This window comes from Hippopotamus amphibius, chromosome 16 (assembly GCF_030028045.1).
Source record: "Hippopotamus amphibius kiboko isolate mHipAmp2 chromosome 16, mHipAmp2.hap2, whole genome shotgun sequence".
Classification (NCBI taxonomy): domain Eukaryota; kingdom Metazoa; phylum Chordata; class Mammalia; order Artiodactyla; family Hippopotamidae; genus Hippopotamus; species Hippopotamus amphibius.
This window is the reverse complement of record NC_080201.1, coordinates 37,199,353-37,220,626: the sequence shown is the minus strand read 5'-3', so window position 1 is coordinate 37,220,626 and position 21,274 is coordinate 37,199,353. Positions and strand designations below refer to the sequence as shown.

The following is a 21,274-nucleotide window of genomic DNA, read 5'->3' as shown; positions in this document are numbered from 1 at the left end:
TGTCTTACTTGCCAAAGAATTTTTTTGTTTACATACACTTGAGTTGGATTGACATTACTTAGCTGCCTGTGGGCAGAACTGTTTCAAAGTGGAAGTACTTAGATCTAGAGTTTAAGAATAAATCTTAGAAAGCAAAATAGTCCCTAATCAGCTATTAATAACCATCACAATGAATTTGAGGATTTTAGAGTTTTACACACAAAGCTGAGATTTTATTATGAAGTAAATCCACAGCTCCTTCATTTTTCATAGGAAAGGAGGTAGCTTTCATATGACACTAGTAAAGCAAATGACCTGTAATTTTATCTTTTATGTTTAATTTCATAACATAGTATTTTTGTTATTTCCTTTAACCTATTATAATAATTGTTTATTTTCAGATAAATACAGTGTCACTCTATCTTCTTTACCTTGTGGAAATGATTTCCTCAGGACTCCAGATTGTCTATAACACTGATGAGGTATGATTTCCCCAAATTCTCTAGTACTAAATTTCATCTCTGAGAATATTTTTTTCTTTTACTTTTTGAAATTTATTTTTAGTTGTATAAAATGGGTTATTTTTAAACTCATATAGTCAGATACTGGATTTTGGATACTCAGCCAAGAAGTCTTTATATTTTCAGTGCAACAGCACTTTAAAAATGAGCAAAATATCTAACAGATTTTAAAACTTTACTCCTATGAAGGCTATATTTCAGGTGATCTGAAATAAAAACTTGTAACATTCTGAAATTTTAGTAACAATGAAAATAAAATAGTATTTGCAGATTTTCTCACAATTATTATTTCTTTCATATGCTTTTTGTAACCCATCCTTTTAAAAGTAAAAAAAATACGTTTATCATATTTTGTTGTTTTTATTTGTGCGACCTCAATAGAGTTCTTGATGTTTTTCAAAAGATAAGTGCATTCAAAAGATTAGAACATTCAAAAGAATGTTCTTATTCTTATTAGAAAATTTGAAAATAATTTATATCACAAAGTTGAGAAACATTTCTTTCATAGGCACTAATGCTTGAACAAACACAGACCCATGTACTAACACATTTTGAAATGTGCCAAAGTTGAAGCAAAGTTGAGATGGTATATACAATGAGAATTCCATCAAAGAGTAGGTATGTTATATATACTTATCATTTTTCTCCTGTGATCCATGCAGGGAGAACAATTGTATTATATAGTAAGCACCAAAGTCGTCATTGAACTGCGCTGAGGGTGCTATGAAGTTTTTGCATATAGTCCTGCCCTCTAGTAGTTCATAATCTTGTACATTCATTCAGCTGTGCCTTTTTAATATACATAAGTAAAACCTATTTGGAAGTATAGCTAAATAATAAAGAAGCAATAATGATAAGAAGAAATTAATAGTACCTACTTTTGGTTTCTTCTGTTTGATTTATCAAAGAATTACATGTTTTCATTTCATCCAGGTAGTTCTCAGTTTTTATAATATTGTGAAATAGTGGTATTCAAACATTTTGGGTAAGGGAGGGGTTGGGAAACTTCTATTTAGATCATTCTTGTGTATATATTCACTAAATATAAAGTTCACTTACGTCAGTCCTTCTGTTTAATAATGGAGATAACTCATTTATATCTGTTGGAGGGGGAAAAAATAGTGAACTACCACGTGGCATTCTATGTCACGTTCCATGTCATCCTTCATAAATAAATTACCTAACAGTAGATTAAAAGAGACAAAAACAGTATTATTCAGAGATGGGTCCAGAGAAACTTACTTTATTTAACATCAAAAAACCTCACATACCCTCATATGAGATTTTGTTTTGTGTTTAAAATAAATTTTTCCTTCCTTTTTCTGGAAAAGCCTCATTATATGAAAAACTCATAATTCTTTAATAAATAAGGGACCTTTTAGACTTTGGTGACCCCAAAACTATAAGTTTTAGAGAATACTTTGAAAGTAAAGATTTACAAAGGGTAAAATTATCATCTTTCCTTTTTACATTTTGGATTTGCTTTTATTTTTTTATTAAAATATTAAGACCTATTGTATGTCTCTGTTTTAAATTGTATCACTTATATCTTTATAAATGGAGATGGAAAAAAATGCCTGTATGGATTCTAATGTCCCTTTACTAATGTCATGCTGTTATATGACTCTAATTTTGGTATATTTTAATGATTGGTCACAAGTCACAGTGTCATGTTAGTTTTGAAAAAAGTAATGTCAGATATGTTTCTTACAAGCTTAAAATTTAAGTGGAAATAAACATTAACGGGGGGTAGCACTTGGAATGTCTATAGAGACAGTTGTACTGACGCAAATTTGTTAGATGGTCCTTCATACTCCAGTTCCTTTAGATAATATGTTTGAGTGTAACTTCCACGTTTGAAAGCTTGTTTTTTCAAGAATGGCCAGATAGTTATTTCCTCAACTCTTTAGAGGAGGTATAGGTTATAAGAGCCTTATTTTAAAATACTGTACAAATCTGTAGGTGCCTGATCTACATGAAACCTGGAAAAGTCTTCTTTGCCAACCATGTCTTATGTACCATTTACTTTTTATTTTGCAAAGATATCGTCTACCATCAAACCTAGAGGATCTTTCCAATGTTTTCAGATTGGATGACATATGGAAATTATTTCTTACTGTGAGGGTGAGTCAAAAATTATCTACACTCTGGCTGTAGAATTTATTTTACTTAACTTTTAGAAAAGGCAAATACATCATTTTTCTGCATAATCTCCTTGCTTTTCAATACACTTTGTCCATCTGTCAACAAGCTTTTGTATTCCCTCAAAAAATGTTATAGGCTGAGCTGTGAGCCATGATGCGCTGCTGTCTTCACTTCTTCATCAGAAGTGAATCTTCGTCCTCATAGGGCTGCTTTCAGGGGACCAAACAGGTGAAAGTCCAATGGAGCAAGATCAGGACTATAGGGAAGATGCTTTAACACCTCAGAAGGAAGTTTTTGCAGAGTGTTGACAATAAGGGCAGAAGTGTGCAGGCGTGTATTGTCACACAAGATCACAATGCACTTGGATAGCAGTCCCCTGCATTTAATCGGAAGTTTAGGCTTCGGCTCTTTGATAAGCATCTCACTGTAACGAACACTGTTGATTGTTGAAACTTTTTCCTGATGATGTTCCAATACTGGCCCTTGAGAATCCCAGAAAACTGTAAGCATCAATTTTCCAGCTGATGGTTGACTTTTGAAACTTTTTCTTGGTGGGCGATTGAGGATGTTTCCATTCCATACTCTGCCGTTTACTCTCAGGCTTGCAGTGATGAATCCATGTCTCATCACCAGTAATGATGCTTTTTAAGAAACTTTCACCTTCCTTAAAGTATGGTCCAAATTTTGTTTGCAGATAGCAGACGTTTCTGTTTGTGCTGTTCTGTGAGTTGTTTCAGTACTTATCGCACAAATTTTTTGAAACTGAAATCTGTTGTGGATTACTTCATTATGAGGTATTAAAGCATCCTCCCTATAGTCCTGATCTTGCTCCATCAGGCTTTCATCTGTTTGGTCCCCTGAAAGCATCCCTACAAGGATGAACATTCACTTCTGATGAAGAAGTGAAGACAGTGGTGCATTTGTGGCTCGCAACTTAGCCTAAAACATTTTTTAATGAGGGAATGCGAAAGCTTGTTGACAGATGGACAAAGTATATTGAAAACCAAGGAGATTCTGTCGAAAAATGATGTATTTGTCTTTTCTAAAAGTTAATTGAAATAAATTCTACAGCCAGAGTGCGGATAATTTTTGACTCACCCACGTATAAAAGCGATCTGTTGCTGTGTGACAGATTACCTAAGAACTTTGTGGCTTAAAAGAGTAAACGTTTATTATCTCATAGTTTCTGTGGCTCAGGAATTCAGGAGCAGCTAACCACTTTCTTTTTGTTTTGTTGTTAGTAATTGCTTCTTTTTTAAAAAAATATTTATTTATTTATTTATTTGATTCAGCTGGGTCTTAGTTGCAGCAGATGGGCTCCTTAGTTGCTGCACACAGATTCTTTAGTTGTGGCATGAGAACTCTTAGTTGTGGCAAGCGTGTGGGGTCTAGTTCCCTGACCAGGGATTGAACCTGGACCCTTTGCATTGGGAGCATGGAATCTTTTTTTTTTTTTAGCTCTTTATTGGAATATATTTGCTTTACACTCTTGTACCAGTTTTTGAGGTATACCAAAGTAAATCAGCTGTATTTATACACATATCCCCATATCCCCACCCTCCCTGTCCTGGCCCTCTAAGGCATCACCCATCATCAAGTTGATCTCCTTTTGTTATACAGCAACTTCCCACTAGCTATCTATTTTACAGTTGGTAGTGTAAATATGTCTATGCTATGCTCTCACTTCGTCCCAGCATCCCCTTTGCCCCCTGCCCCAGCCCCATGTCCTCAAGTCCATTCTCTACATCTGTATCTCCACTCTTGCCCTCTCACTGGATTCATCAGTACCATTTCTTCAGATTCCATATATATGAGTTAGTATACGGTATTTGTTTTTCTCTTTCTGGCTTACTTCACTCAGTATGACAGACTGTAGGTCTATCCACCTCATTATATATAGTTCAATTTCATTCTTTTTTATGGCTGAGTAATATTCCATTGTGTATATGTGCCACATTTCTTTATCCATTCATCTGTTGATGGGCATTTAGGTTTCTTCCATGTCCTGGCTATTGTAAATAGTGCTGCAGTGAACATTATGGTACATGTTTCTTTTGGGATAATGGTTTTCTCAGGGTATATGCCCAGTAGTGGGATTACTGGGTCATGTGGTAGTTCCATTTTTAGTTTTTTAAGGAATCTCCAAACTGTTTTCCATAGTGGCTGTACCAACTTACATTCCCACCAACAGTGCAGGAGAGTTCCCTTTTCTCCACACCCTCTCCAACATTTATTGTTTCTAGATGTTTTGATGATGGCCATTCTGACCAGTGTGAGGTGATACGTTATTGTGGCTTTGACTTGCATTTCTCTAATGATTAGTGATGTTGAGTGTCTTTTCATGTGTTTGTTGGCCATCTGCGTGTCTTCTTTGGAGAAATGTCTTTTTAGGTCTTCCGCCCATTTATGGATTGGGTTATTTTCTTTTTTGGTATGAAGCTGCATGAGCTGCTTGTATACTTTGGAGATTCATCCTTTGTCCATTGCCTCGTTGGCAAGTATTTTCTCCCATTCTGAGGGTTGTCTTCTTGTCTTGTTAATGGTTTCTTTTGCTGTGCAAAAGCTTTTAAGTTTCATGAGGTCCCATTTGTTTATTCTTGATTTTCTTTCCATGATTCTAGGAGGTGGGTCAAAAAGGATCTTGCTTTGATGTATGTCATAGAGTGTTCTGCCTATGTTTTCCTCTAGGAGTTTTATAGTGTCTGGCCTTACATGTAGGGCCATTTAATCCATTGTGAGTTTATTTTTGTGTATGGTGGTAGGGAGTGTTCTGATTTCATTCTTTTACATGTTGCTGTCCAATTTTCCCAGCACCAGTTATTGAAGAGGCTGTCTTTTTTCCATTGTGTATATTTTTTTAATTAATTTATTTATTTTATTGGCTGTGCTGGGTCTTTTTTGCTGTGCGCAGGCTTTCTTTCTTTTCTTTTTGTTGCGGTGAGTGGGGGCTACTCTTTGTTGTGCTGCGCGGGCTCCTCATTGCCGTGGCTTCTCTTGTTGCGCAGCACGGGCTCTAGGCACGTGGGCTTCAGTAGTTGCAGCACGTGGGCTCAATAGTTGTGGCTCACGGGCTCTAAAGCACAGGCTCAGTGGTTGTGGCGCACGGGCTTAGTTTCTCCGCAGCATGTGGGGTCTTCCTGGAGCAGGGATTGAACCCGTGTCCCCTGCATTGGCAGGCGGATTCTTAACCACTCTGCCACCTAGGAAGCCCCATTGTATATTCTTGCCTCCTTTGTCAAAGATAAGCTGCCCATATGTGCTTGGGTTTATCTTTGAGTTCTCTATTCTGTTCCATTGATCTACCTTTCTATTTTTGTGCCAGTACCATACTGTCTTGATCACTGTGGCTTTATAGTATACTTTGAAGTCAGGAAGCCTAATTCCACCAACTTCTTCTTTCCCTCTCAAGATTGCTTTGGTTATTTGGGGTCTTTTGTGTTTACATATAAGTCGTAAGATTTCTTGTTCTAGTTCTGTGAAAAATGCCATTGGTAATTTTATAGGGATTGTGTTGAATCTGTAAATTGCTTTGGGTCATATGGTCATTTTCACAATGTTGATTCTTCCATTCCAAGAGCATGGTATGTCCTTCCATCTGTTTGTGTCATCTTTGATTTCTTTCATCAGTGTCTTATAGTTTTCTGCATACAGATCTTTTGCCTCCTTAGGCAGGTTTATTCCTAGGTATTTTATTTTTTTTGTTGCAGTGGTAAATTGGGGAGTTTCCTTAATTTCACTTTCTGCTCTTTCATTGTTAGTGTATAGGAATGCAAGAGATTTCTGTGCATTAATTTTGTATCCTCCTACTTTACTAAATTCATCAGTTAGTGCTAGCAGTTTTCTGGTAGAGTCTTTAGGGTTTTCTATGTATACTATCATGTCATCTGCAAAGAGTGACAATTTTACTTCTTTTCCAATTTGGATTCCTTTTTTTTCATTTTCTTCTCTGATTGCTGTGGCTAAAATTTCCATAACTATTTTGAATAATAATGGTGAGAGTTGACACCACTGTCTTGTTCCTGTCCTTAGAGGGAATGTTTTCAGTTTTTCACCACTTAGGATGATGCTGGCTGTTGCTTTCTCATATATAGCTTTTATTATGTTGAGGTAATTTCCTTCTATGCCCGTTTTCTGGAGATTTTTTTTATCATAAATGGATGTTGAATTTTGTCAAAGCTTTTTCTGTGTCTTTTGAGATGATCATATGGTTTTTATCCTTCAATTTGTTGATATGGTGTATCACATTGATTGATTTGCGTATATTGAAGAATCCTAGCATTCCAGGGATAAATCCCACTTGATCATGGTGTATGACCTTTTTAATGTGCTGTTGGATTCTGTTGGCAAGTATTTTGTTGAGGATTTTTGCATCTATATTCATCAGTGATATGGCCTTTAATTTTCTTTTTTTGTGACATGTTTGCCTGGTTTTGATATCAGGGTGATGGTGGCCTCGTAGAATGAGTTTGGGAATGTTCGTCCTTCTGCTATATTTTGGAAGGGTTTGAGAAGGATAGGTGTTAGCCCTTCTCTAAATGTTAGATAGAATTCGCCTGTGAATCCATCTGGCCCTGGGCTTTTGTTTGTTGGTAGATTTTTAATCACTGCCTCAATTTCCGTACTTGTATTTGGTCTGTTCATATGTTCTATTTCTTCCTGGTTCAGTCTTGGAAGATTGTATTTTTCTAAGAATTTATCCATTTCTTCCAGGTTATCCAATTTATTGGCATATAGTTGTTTGTAGTAGTCTCTCATGATCTTTTGTATTTCTGTGGTGTCCGTTGTTACTTCTTTTTCATTTCTAATTCTGTTGATTTGCATCTTCTCCCTCTTTTTCCTGATGAGTCTGGCTAATGGTTTATCAATTTTGTTTATCTTCTCAAAGAATCAGCTTTTAGTTTCATTGATCTTTGCTATTGTTTCCTTCATTTTTCATGTATTTTTGCTCTGATCTTTATGATTTCTTTCCTTCTGCTCACTTTGGGGTTTTTTTGTTCTTCCTCTGATTGTTTTAGGTGTAACGTTAGGTTCTTTATTCGATATTTTTCTTGTTTCTTGAGGTAGGACTGCATTGCTATACACTTGCTTCTTAGAACTGCTTTTGCTGTGTCCCATAGGTTTTGGGTTGTTGTGTTTTCATTGTCATTTGTTTCTAGGTATTTTTTAATTTCCTCTTTTATTTCTTTAGTGATTTCTTGGTTGTTTAATAGGGTATTGTTTAGTCTCCATGTGGTTGTATTTCTTACATTTTTTCCTGTAATTGATATCTAGTCTCATGGCATTGTGTTCAAAGAAAATGCTTGATACGATTTCAATTTTTTTGAATTTGCCAAGGTTTGATGTGAGACCCAAGATGTGATCTATCCTGGAAAATGTTCCGTGTGCACTTGAGAAGAAAGTGTATTCTGTAGTTTTTGGATGGAATGTCCTATAAATATCAATTAAGTCGAGATGGTCTAATGTGTCATTTAAAGCTTGTGTGTCCGTATTTATTTTCTGTTTGGATGATCTGTCCATTGATGTAAATGTTGTGTTTAACTCTTCTACTGTTATTGTGTTACAGTCAATGTCCCTTTTTAAGGCTGTTAGCATTTGCCTTATGTATTGAGGTGCTCCTATGTTGGTTTCATAGATATTTACAATTGTTATATCTTCTTCTTGGATAGATCCCTTGATCTTTATGTAATGTCCTTCCTTGTCTGTTGTAATAGTCTTTACTTTAAAGTCTAATTTGTCTGATTTGAGTATTGCTACTCCAGCATGGAATATCTTTTTCCATCCCCTTACTTTCAGTCTATATGTATCCCTTGGTCTGAAGTCGGTTTCTTGTAGACAGCATATGTAAAGGTCTTTGTTTGGTAGGCATTCAACCAGTCTGTGTCTTCTGGTTGGAGCATTTAATCCATGTACATTTAAGGTGATTATTGACATGTATGTTCCTATTGCCATTTTCTTAATTGTTTTCGGTTTGTTTTTGTAGGTCTTTTCTTTCTCTTGTGTTTCCTGCTTAGAAAAGTTCCTTTAGCACTTGTTGTAAGGCTGGTTTGGTGGTGCTGAATTCTCTTAACTTTTGCTTGTCTGTAAAGCTTTTGCTTTCTCTGTCGATTCTGAATGAGATTCTTGCTGGATAGAGTATTCTTGGCTGTAGGTTTTTCTCTCTCAGGACTTTCAGTATATCCTGCCATTACTTGTGGCCTGCAGAGTTTCTGCAGAAAGATCAGCTGTTATCCTTATGGGTTTTCCCTTATATGTTATTTGTTGCTTTTCTCTTGCTGCTTTTAATATTTTCTCTTTGTGTTTAATTTTTGTTAGTTTGATTAATATGTGCCTCGGTGTATTTCTTCTTGGGTTTATTCTGTATGGGACTCTCTGCGCTTCTTGGACTTGGTTAATTATTTCCTTTCCAATGTTGGGGAGATTTTCCACTATAACCTCTTCAAATATTTTCTCAGACCCTTTCTTTTTTTCGTCTTCTTCTGGGATGCCTATTATTCGAATGTTGGTGTGCTTAATGTTGTCACCAAGGTCTCTGAGACTGTCTTCCATTCTTTTTATTCTTTTTTCTCTTTCCTGCTCTGTGGTAGTTATTTCCCCCAATCTATCTTACAACTCACTTATTCGTTCTTCTGCCTCAGTTATTCTTCTGTTTATACCATCTAGACTATTTTTAATGTCAGTTATTTTGTTTTCCATTACTGTTTGTTTGCTGTTTAGTTCTTCTGAGTCCTTAGCAACTGTTCCTTGTATTTTCTTTATTTTTTTATTGAGATTTTGGGTCATCTTTATTAACATTACTCTGAATTCTTTTTCACGCAGTTTTCCTATTTCCTCTTCATTTATTTGGTCTTGTGTATTTTTACCTTGTTCCTTCATTCCATTCATATTTTTTTGTCATCTCATTTTCCCCTCACTTTGGCTGGGCGGGATTGTGTTCCTGTCCCACTGGGTGTTTTGCCTGAGGTTTCAAGCACTGGAGTTTGTAGCCTCTTGAGTATAGCTGGATCTTGGTATTGAGCTGAGAACCTCTGGGAGACCTCACTCTAAAGAATATTCCCTGGGAACTGGGTTTCCCCATTAGTCCAATGTTTTGGACTCAGAGCTCCCACTTCAGGAGCTCAGGCCTGACACTGGGCTTGTGTATCAAGATCCACAAGCCATGTGGAGCAGGGAAAATGAAAAAAAAAAAAAAGTAGGAGAACAGCAGAACAATAGCAAGATAAAAAATGCGATAATAGGAAACTAAGAGATGTGTTAGAAAAAATTAAAAACAAAAAAAGATGAAGCAACAACTGGACGGTAAAACAACTGCAATAGCCTAAGTGAGGTGGTTGGAAGAAAAAAAAAAACAAAAAACAAAAAACAGAAAAGGCCTTGGCTGTGGGGATGGGGCTTAGACAAGGGCAGGGGTGGGGGCGGAGAAGTTAGGCAACGGGCAGGGCCTATGCTTAGAAAAGGCCCTGGTGGTGGTGGGGAATGGGGCTTAGGCCCAATGAGGCAAAGGGGCCCAGGAATGCCTCTGGTCCCGGGATCAAAGGACCAGGTCAAGTTACCCAGAGGGCTCCCTGGGCCCGAGTTGGTGGGAGAAATGCTAGGCACCTCCCCTAGTCCTCCAGTCTCAGAGGGTCCCTCCTTCTTGGGTTCTCTTCTTTGTCACCCCCCCTCCTATTCCCCTAGAACCCTCACAGCTGCAGAGGGCACTGAAAGGCAGGAGACCAGACTCTGACGCTGAACAGGCTTCCCAGGGCCAACTGGGCTAGGGTAACGCCTCCGCCACTTCCCTAGGTCTCCCAGTCTGGTATGGTCCCTATCTGCCTCTCTTCCTCTCCCCCGCGCCCGACTCTCCTAGGTTCCAAGCATCTGGGGGGAGCCCGGAGAGTGAAGGATCAGGCCTGGGAGCCCAGTTGGCCTCCCTGGCCAAGAGGGCAGGCGAAACGCCCTCTCACCTCCCCGTTCCCCAATCTCAAAGCCCCCACCCCCTCCTTTCCGTCTCTCCACCTCCTTGCCCCTCCTCCCTCCTTCCCACACCCCCAGGACCCAGGCAACCTGGAGGGGGCCCTGGAGGGTGGAGGACCCCGCTGGGGAGTCCAGCAGGCCCCCAAGCTGAGGAGCTCAGCAGGACTCCTAGCCTCCTGGGCAGGAGAAACCCAGTTGCAGTTTCCCCAATCTCCCTAGCCCCCAATGGTCCCTCCAGGCGGGAACCTCCCCCCAACCCAGCCACCCTCCAGGGGTGCTGGTCCCATCTGGCTTCCCCTTCCCCGCCCCCCTGACTTCCCCCAGGTCCTACCCAGTTGCTGCGGGGTTCCTGCGGTCTGCTTGGGCCTCAGGTCCCCCACTGGCCTCTGGCAACTGTTCTATTTGTGGGGAGACGTGATCTCTGCGTCTTCCCGTGCCGCCATCTTGACTCTGAGCATGGAGTCTTAACCACTGCTCCACCAGGGAAGTCCCTGGGATCTTTCTTAAGTTGCACTCAATCAGCCAGATTTACAGTTAACTGAAGGCTTTATTGAGCCTGGAGGAGCCACTTCTAAGATGGCTTACTCACATGGTTGTTGGCAAGAGGCCTCTCCGTAGAGCTGCTTGATTGTCTTTACAGTATGTCAGGTGGCTTCTTTCAGAGAAGGTCATCCAAGAGAGCAAGATGGAAGTACAATGATTTTTACGACCTAGCCTCAGAAGTCAACCTCCGTCATTTTACAATATCCTGTTTGTTTGTTTATATATGTATGTGTGTGTATGTATGTATTGTGTGTGTTTATTTTTTTTGGCTCTGTTGGTTCTTCCTTGCTGAGTGCAGGCTTTCTGTAGTTGCAGTGAGTGTGGGCTACTCTTTGATGGCGGGCTTCTCATTGTAGTGGCTTCTCTTGCTGTGGAGCTCTGGCTCTAGGCATGTGGGCTGCAGTAGTTGCAGTGCATGGGCTCACTAGTTGTGGCTCACAGGCCCTAGAGCACAGGCTCAGTAGTTGTGGCACACGGGCTTAGTTGCTCCTTGGCATGTGGGATCTGCCCCAACCAGAGATATAACCCGTGTCCCCTGCATTGGCAGGCGGATTCTTAACCACTGTGCCACCAGGGAAGTTCTACAATATCCTATTTATTACACGAGTCAGTTAATCAGTGTGGGAGGGTACTACACAGGGCATTAATAGTAGATGTGAGGTATGATTGGGAGCCAGCATACTAAGCAATAGTTTCTAGTTGAACTTTGTTAGATTTTTTTTTTTAATATGATTTTTTTTTCTCTTATATACTGAGACTTTTATTTTTAAAGATAGGTTTTTAATTTATCCTATTTCTTTGCTTTGTTTTGACTTTTGGTTTGTTTGCATGTTTTCTCCTTAAGGTATCAGCAGGTTTTGTTTTGTTTTGTTTGTTTGGTGTTTTGCTTCTGTTTTTTGTGTGGATACTTTTGTGTTACAGACTCTACTTTTTGATGTGAAATGGTTTTCAGGCTGAACTTGAGGGGTTTCTGTCTTTTAATAATTAGAATAAATCTCTATGAGTAATTTTAGAGGTGTTATAAGATATTCTTAGTTCCTGCTTCTCAAAAGTGTGCACATAAAAAGTGAATAGGCTGGACTTCCCTGATAGCACAGTGATTAAGAATCTGCCTGCCGGTGCAGGGAACATGGGTTTGATCCCTGGTCTGGGAAGATCCCACATGCCACGGAGCAACTAAGCCCATGTGCCACAACTACTGAACTTGCACGCTATAGCCCATGAGCCACAACTAATGAGCCCATGTGCCACAACCACTGAAGCCCGTGCACTTAGAGCCTGTGCTCTGCAACAAGAGAAGCCCGTGCTCACCCCAACTAGAGGAAGCCTGCACTCAGTAACAAAGACCCAACACAGCCAATAAATAAAAATAAAATCAATAAATAAATTTATTTAAAAAATGAATAGGTTGCTCAGAAGTATTTATGGATGTTTTCCTCTAAAAATTAAAAGGCATCATTGTCCTTGTTTCCCAAAATTATGAAGTAGCAATAATAATGAAATAGTAGTAGTAGTAAGCACTTATATAACATTTATTATATGCTGTCATTGTTCAAAGTGCTTTGCATTATATAAACTTCTTTAATCTTTACAATGCTATCAGGTAGGTACGATTATTATCTTCATTTTACAAATGACGAAAATAATGCAGAGAGCCGATAAGTGACTTGTCCAGGGTCACACATGTAGTCATTGCCAGGGCTGGGATTTAAACTGTGTAGTCTGGCACGAGAGTGTCCATTCATTATACTTACAGTGTTCTATCTTTGCTTATCCTGTGCAGATATGAGTGATACATGTCATGTGACTTCATTGTGTTCAAGTAATGAGGGCAGCCAGGGTGACCCAGGGTTTGCAGATTCATTCATGTTTGGATGAGTGTATTCATTCATGCATCCTTGCATGAATCATGCAAATTATATGGCAAATATTTATTGAGTTTCTACAGTGGGCCAAACAGAGCATAGCTGTGAAAAAAGAGATTAGTCTCTAATGTCATGAAGTTCATATTATAATAAGGAAAAGAGAATTAATAAATATTTAAATATAGGCTGTAATGTTCGAAAGTGGTACATAATTTTTTTACGCATGTAAGGGGGAAACTAGAAAATAAAAGTATAAAACTGTTTTAAGTAGAGTTATCAGGACAGGCCTTTCTGGAAAAGAGCTTTTGAGCAAAAGTCCTGGATGAAATAAGGAAACAAGTTGTACAGGGTATGGTAGTTATTGGTTAATGTTTCATAGAAACATGATAAAAATGCCATTAGCTTCAATGTGCTTTTTATTTTTTTAAATAAATTTATTTATTTATTTATTGTATTTATTGGCTGTGTTGGGTCTTCATTGCTGCACGCAGGCTTTCTCTAGTTGTGGCGAGCGGGGGCTACTCTGCATTGTGGTGCATGGGCTCCTCATGGGGTGACTTCTCTTGTTGCAGAGCTCAGGCCCTAGGGGTGCAGGCTTCAGTAGTTATGGCACACAGGCTCAATAGTTGTGGCTCACGGGCTCTAGAGCGCAGGCTCAATAGTTGTGGTGCACGGGCTTAATTGCTTCGCGTTATGTGGGATCTTCCCAGACCAGGGATCAAACCTGTGTCTCCTGCATTGGCAGGTGGATTCTTAACCACTGCACCACCTAGGAAGTCCCTCAATGTGCTTTATATGTTAATTAGGTAAACTGTTAATCATTTTGTTATCTTTTATATGTTGTGCAGTTTTTCATCTGCTATGTTCATTCAGTTTGCAAATGTGATTGTGAATTTATTTTTCTCCATTTAGTTCTATAATTTTCTGATTTATGTATGTATGTGTGTATACATGTACACAAATATATATATGTATGTCAGTACATGCGTATATACACACATGTGTGGGTATGTGTATATAAAATTTCATGGTCATGATTTGAGATTGTTGTACTTTTTAATTGGAAATGTCCCATTTTAACTTCTATGAAATTTCTTTCCTGCAGTCTACTTTGAGAAGACCATTTTGTTTTGATTAGTATTTGTATGGTATTTCTAAAACTTTCATTCATTTTCAAACTGTGTTCTTATTTGTATCTTGTATTTTTTGTAAGCATCATATACTTATTATTTTAAAATCTAGTCTGGCAATCTTTTTCTTTTAATTGGAGTTCATTTATGTTTAATGTAAATATTGATATATCTTGGTTTAAATCTTTCATCTTTCTGTTTGCTATTGGTCCTATCTATTCTTTGCAACCTTTTTTCCTTTTTTTAACGTTTTCTTTTTATTTAGTGACTATTTATTATAACATCCCCCTTCCTCATTAACTTATTATTATTAGGCTTTTTTTTGTTATTTTTTAGTGGCTACTTTAGAAATCACAGCATCCTCAACTTACTAGAGTCTACTCAATATTTATAGTTTGACTGCTTTTCAGATCATTCAAGAACCTTACCACGTTTTAGTCTATATACCTTCTTATCACCTACTATTGTGGTATTGTTTGCATTTATTTTAATTCTACATACATTTTAAACTGCACAAAACATCAAAGTTATTGCTGTAGACATCACTATTGAACTGTGTATTCATTTATATACATATGCTTTCACATACACCGTTATGATGATCATCTTTCTTTCCTGGGATATTCTGTCTAGCATCATTGTCCATTCCTTATTTATTATTTGTTTTTTTTAATGTCTTTGTTTCTGTTTTAATTTTGAAATATATTTTAGATTGACAGTTATTTTCTTTCAGCATTTTAAATATGTCCTTACATTGTCTTTTGGCTTCTATTGCTTTTGTTAATAAATCAGCTTGAATTCTATTGTTGCTTATGTGAAAACATTGTCTTCTTGGGCAGTTTTAAAAGTTTGCCTTTGGTTTTTGCCTTTGTGCTACCTGTGCTGTTCTTTGTATTTATCCTTCTTTGGGCTTGTAGAAGTTTTCAAATCTGAGCTTAATGTCTTTCATAATATTTGGGAAGTTCTCAGCTACTGTCTACTCGGAATATTGCTTATGTTCCATTTTTTTTTCTTTTATCCAGCTACATGTATATTAGACTCTTATACCTTGCCCCGTATCTTTTGATCTCTTTATTTCTATCCTTTTCCCTATCCTTTTTACTATCTCTACTTTGATTTGGAGTTTTTTTTCTGTTTTATCTTCATGTTCATTGTTTATATGTTCTGATTGACTATAATCCCAGTATTGCACTGATTGATTCTCTTATTTCAAATCAACCTAAAATATGTGGGGTAAATATTACTTTGTCATAATACATAATTTTTTTATATATTGCTTTATTCCATTTTCTAGTATTTTGTTGGGAATTTTTCACATCAGTGCTCTTAAGGGATATTGGCATGTATTTTGTTTTTGTTTTGTGACATCTTTGTCTGAGTTTGGTATTACGATAATAAAGGCCTCAGAGAATGGGTTGGGAAGTATTTCTTCCTGTTAGAACATTTTATGAAGGGTTGGTATTAAACCTTCTTTAAACATTTGGTAGAATTCATTAGTGAAACTAGTTGTGTTTGGGCTTTTCTTGATGGGAAGATTTTTGATTATTGTTTCAGTGTCTTATTATGTGTCTATTCAGATTTTCTGTTTCTTTTTGAGTCAGTTTTGGTCTTTCTAGGAAATTGTCCATTTCATCTAGGTTATGAATCCTTTTTTTTTTCCCCTCCAAAGTTGGTATTAATATCTCCTCTTTCATTCATTAGTTTAGTAATTTGAATCATAGCTCCTCTTTTTCTTGGTGAGTTCAGCTAAAGATTTATCAGTTCTACTGATGTTTTCAAAGAATCAACTTTTGGTTTCACTGATTTACTATTCTTATGTTCTCTATTTTATTTATTTCCTCTGTAGTCCTTATTATTTCCTTTCTTCTGCTTTGTATGGATTTATTTTGCTCTTATTTTTCTAGTTTCTTAAGATTGAAAATTAGAGTTTTGATTTGCTATCATTCTGCTTTTCGAATATAGGCATTTGTGGTTATAAATTTCCCTCTGCAGCCTGTTCAGCTGCATCCCATTATTTTTGTTATATTATGGTTTTATATTCTTTCATCTCAGTGTATTTTCTAATTTCCCTTGTGATGTCTTCTTTGACTCATTGGTTATTTAGCAGTGTATTGTTTCATTTTCACATATTGATGAATTTTCCAAATTTTCTTCTGATATTGATTTGTAATTTCATTCCATGGTGACTCGAGAACAACTTGGAATGATTTTAGTACAGTTGTTGAATACAATTATTCTTATTATTGCCCTTTTCAACTCAACTTTTTATTTTGGTTTCATTTTATAATTTCTACCTCTTTATTGACTCTCCCTATTTGGTGAGGCATTGTTCTCACCAAATTGTTCTGACCAAATCATCTTTATTTCTTTGTACATGCTTTCCTTGAGCTCTTAGAGCATTTAAAATGTTTGTCTAGTAAGTCCAGAGTCTGGGTTTTATCAGGGACAGTTTCCATCAATTTCTTTTATTCAGATGCATGGACCATAATTTTTTGTTTCTTTTCATGTCTTTTTTTGTTGTTGTTAAAACCAGACATTTAAAATAATATAATGTATTAACTCTGGAGGTCATGTCCTGCTTCTCTAAGGCGTGATATTGTCAGTGTTGTGCTTATTTGTTTACTGTCTTTCCTGAAAATTTCTGTAAAGTTTGTATTGTGATATGTAGTCATTGATGTCTTTGCTCAGCTCAATCCATTTAATGATTGGACAAGAATATACTTACCTGCTTTGAACCAGTAAGTCTCCTAACCTTTCCCAAGGTTCTCTGTGTGTGTTTTGGGCCGTGACATGAAAATTCTCACAGGCAGTATATAACTCTTTTAGCCTTCACTTCCTGTTTTTGCAGAGCTTCAAGTTCAGCTAGAGATGTGAGATTATGTCTCAGGTCTTTTCCAGTTATGGGCACAATCCTGCACATGTGCATATCCTTTTGGCTTCCCAGGAATATGTTGGTGATTTTCACAGACCACTATGTACATCTCATTGCCCATCTTTTAAAAAGAAAGCTTTTAGACAGTTGAAATATTAAATAGTTGCCACTGTTCAGTACATGCCTAAGGAAATGGCTGTGTGCATTGTACAAGCTCCAGGTCAGATCATTTAAAGAAAAGCTCTGTGAGTGACTGTATCTAAGAAGCTGTCGGACAGTTCACATAGTGACAGTTCACTAAGATGGTGATTTTGGGGAGTTCCAAACCTTTTTTGTCCCTTCTGGTGGCTTTCAGTCTACTAATTTTCATGACTACTATGAGGCTACAGTTGAGCAAGGGAGAGGGAATAGGAAATAGGGGATAGGAACTTCCAAAGCTCATTCTACTTAAGTGAGAGTTCAGTCATTTTTCTTGATTAAATGCTCCTTGCATTGTTGCAAGCTCTTAAGTTTCAGTTCTGAAAAAGTTGGTTTTGATGATTTTTGTCAGTATTCTCACTGCTTTTATGGATGACTAGATTTTCTGAGGTCTTTGCCACTCTCTGAGTTGAATTCCCATTTGTAATTATTTTTAATGTAACTTTCTATTTATACCTTCTCCCCAACAGCTTTTTATCCTTCAGTTCAGTTCAGTTAACCTAGGAGTCCTAATGTATTTTTTATAACTGCATTAAAAAGATAACTTCATTGTATACCTAAAACGTATATTATTGTTATGTCAATTATACCTCAATTTTTAAAAAAAAGCTTCAGTATTCTACAACCATTTTGTCACATTTAAACATCTGTGTAACAGCACATTTAGTAGCTATCTGAGGTTCTTTACCATGTGTCAGGCATGTGCAACTGTTTGTTTATTCTCAAATGTTGAGTGAACACCAGTTGTGAGCCAGGCCTTTGCTTAGACACTATTTCTTTTATAATAGTAATATTGTTATAAATTATGTTTGGCTGAATATTTGTACCCATTTTTGAATAGTGTATTTGAGAAGTTCTTAGAATACAGCTATTACCTTGAGATTGCTTGGTAATTTTTTCTTATGTCCAAATTAGTGTCTTTGACTTTTTGAAAAATTAATACAAACCTCTCAAGTGATTATGTAGAAATGCTCTTCTAGCCTTTTTTTTTTTTGGATATATGACTGTTACTAAATAAATTTAAGGTTGTCATGTTTAATATAGCTAGTCATATGACTATCTGAAATTTATCTTTCACCCTGGCCCTTCTAAAATTATAGTTCATTATGAAATACTACATTGTTTCATCCTGTATCTGTTGCAGATTACTACAGTGGCTTAAATGAGAAGGTGCTTGTTTTTCTCATATAATACAGTGCTGGAGATGGTTAGCTGCTTGGTCTGTGAGTTTCTCTTCTCTTCATCATCTCAAAATGGCTGTTCTCACTACTGGCATCGTGGCAAAAAGAAGGGCGGAAGGTTGATAAAATTGGTATATTAGCTACTTTTAATCAGAAGTGGCTCTTTTTATCAGAAACATCAAAAGCCTTCCCAAAAGTCCCCAGCAGACTTCTTATGCTTTATTAGTCAGAGCTATTGTAAGGCCACTTCCAGCTGAGCAGGCAAGTTGGGAAAACATTTTATTTTTTTCCAACCTCTATAGTTACGCTGTCCATTTGAAATATAGTGTGAGACACATATGTAATTAAATATTTTCAATAGCTACAATGGAAACAGCAGATGAAATTAGTTTCAATACTGTATTTTACTTAATGCAGTATATCTGTGATATCCTTATTTTAACATGTAATAAATAGAAAAGATTATTAATGAGATATCTTATATTCTTTATTTTGTGCTAGGTCTTCAGAATTGGTATGTATTTTACACTGAAAGTTCATCTCAATTTGGACTAGTTACTTGGCAATCAGCCACATGTGGCTAATGGCCACCTTATTTATTGCATGTAGTTGTTTGCTTTCTTTGCCTTTCATTTACAATATATTGAATTTTCACAATGTAAGTGTACAAGAATCAGGAAATTACTTTCCTTGAGATATTCTCTTATCCTTTTTCCCTCACCCCAAAGCTCAGCTTTTCTTAATAAAAGAAAGCCTATTCTACCTCATTTCTTTGTTGTGGTGGTCATGTCTTATAAGAGATATAGTGCCTCCTAAGCCAGCCATGTACACACCAGTATATAGTTAGATAGATAGATAGATAGATAGATAGATAGATAGATAGATAGATAGATAGGGATATTTTAAAAGAGACAAAATGTTGACCTGTCGAGGGTAGAGTGTCCTCTAGAAGGTAAGTCCAGTCAAATTCATTGTCTAACCAATGCTACCATTCTGTGTTCCCCATGCCACTCCCATCCCATTCTCTCTCTCTAAATGTTCGTATTTTTCACACCTAAAATGGTAATTCATCTTTCTCTTGTTGATGATACTTGTACACATAATTTAGACTGTATTACAGTGTTATTTAAGAGGCATCTTGGTTATGATTTATTTTTATTATTATGATTTATTGTTGTTATTTGTTAATTAATATGCAAGTTATTACTCATGGGTGGTTAAATCATTTTCGCAGTGCTGCACCTAGTTTGGGCTGCTGTCATCTAAGTTGAATTTACAGGCATTGGAGAGGATTCAGATTTTTTTAGTACTAGGAAAAAAAAGGGCCTTGATGAGCTTTCATTAATTTAAATGATTTCCAGTAGGTGCTAAAAGTGGACATACCCAGAAAGCTATGGTTGGTATAAATTATCTCTTGAGCTATTTTCTAAGCCAGTCTGTGAATTTTTAAAAATAACAGTTTTATTTTTGTTAACCAGATAAAAATGTTTCCCACATAAAAATTTGTTCCTAGTTTCATACACATTCTTTGAAATTTTTTGAATTGAATTTTGTTTGCTTGTTTTGGTGCTTGTGTGGTTTTGATAAGAGACAGGAGAGACGAGAAATTTAAACAATGTTCAATAGGATTAAAATGGATTTTTAATTGTTATAATAGCTTCTCATTTCAGGATGTTATAACTTGGGGAATTAAAAAATATTTAAGCCTATTGGTACAGATTTCTTTATCCAAATAAAGAAAAGTGTCTCCATCAGACATATTCCCAAATGTTAGTTGTTATTGAAATAGAGCTGATAAATTATTTAAATGATAATTTTATGAGATAATTTTTGGTAAGCTAGAATGACTGCTTCACTTATTGCTGAAATAAATACAAATTATCTAAAATTCATAAAATAGTCATTATTTAATATGAACTCACTTCTTTATATGACATATTATAGGAAAAGAATATTCGTAATTATTTATAATAATGCATTTAAATCTGTTAAACAGTATGACAGCTACTTTAGAATTACATATAAGGAATCTCTTGCTTCCTTGGAAAGTATCCATTTGTGAAAAGATTTCTATTTGGACAGTAAAATGACTTCTTGGGAAGTAGAATTTATTCACATTGGTCAAACTAAAAATATATTGTTGCATTTAGCTGTAAAGCAAATTCTGAGTGATCATTTTTTAATTATAGCGTAAAATTTAACTTTCAGAATTATTCCAAATTAAGAGGAAAGCAGGAACTTTTGCAAGGAACTGAAATTTTGAACAATTCCCTTTCCATGTAATTAAGTGGTGTTTAGGATATATGATCTTCCTGTATTTCTTGTTAAGAGTTAAACAGAAAAGAGCCATTAATATTCCATAGTGTGACAGAATAACCTTTCCAGTGACCTAAATTATCTGTTTTGTTCCTTAGCCATTCTTCTGCAACATTAGTACATTTTGATTCTGTTACCGTTAGCTGCAGATTCTCAACTGCTGTGGGAATGAAGTCACCAATGTTAAAATGAGGTGCTAAAGTTAGTATTCAAATATTTCATCAGTGAATAATGTTCTTTCAGGATATTGTTTTCCAGTTCTGAAATCCTTTTATTTTTATTCAGTGTCCCCACATTGCCTGACTGGGAAGTCTTAAGGGAAGACTTTAGTATTTTTCGGTTTACTATATTATGAAAATTTCACTTGGCTCACTTAAAAATTAGTAAAGACCTTTTATGGGCATTTTAAATCAAGTTATATTATTTGGTTATTTAATGGTATTGGAAAATGGCTATTAGTTTTCAGTTGGTTGCAGTATTCTGGACTGGCATAATTTATGTAATTTTTTTCAGTATTTTTATTAGAATGACATAAATAATTAATGTTTTCCTTGAAATCTCTGAATGAAAG

General features: G+C 36.3%; 1 protein-coding gene across 6 annotated transcripts in view; it reads left to right on the top strand.

Moving 5' to 3' along the window:
* The window catches only part of PHKB (phosphorylase kinase regulatory subunit beta), a 225,674-nt gene that overhangs the window by 65,477 nt on the left and 138,923 nt on the right, over positions 1-21,274 (top strand). For 5 of the 6 annotated variants that reach the window (XM_057713036.1, XM_057713037.1, XM_057713038.1 and 2 more), the window contains one exon: positions 381-461. The exons of the other annotated variant lie outside the window; for it this stretch is intronic. In XM_057713036.1, coding sequence (XP_057569019.1) covers positions 381-461 — 81 coding nt within the window. The remainder of the gene's footprint in view (positions 1-380; positions 462-21,274) is intronic. 6 annotated transcript variants of the gene reach the window in all.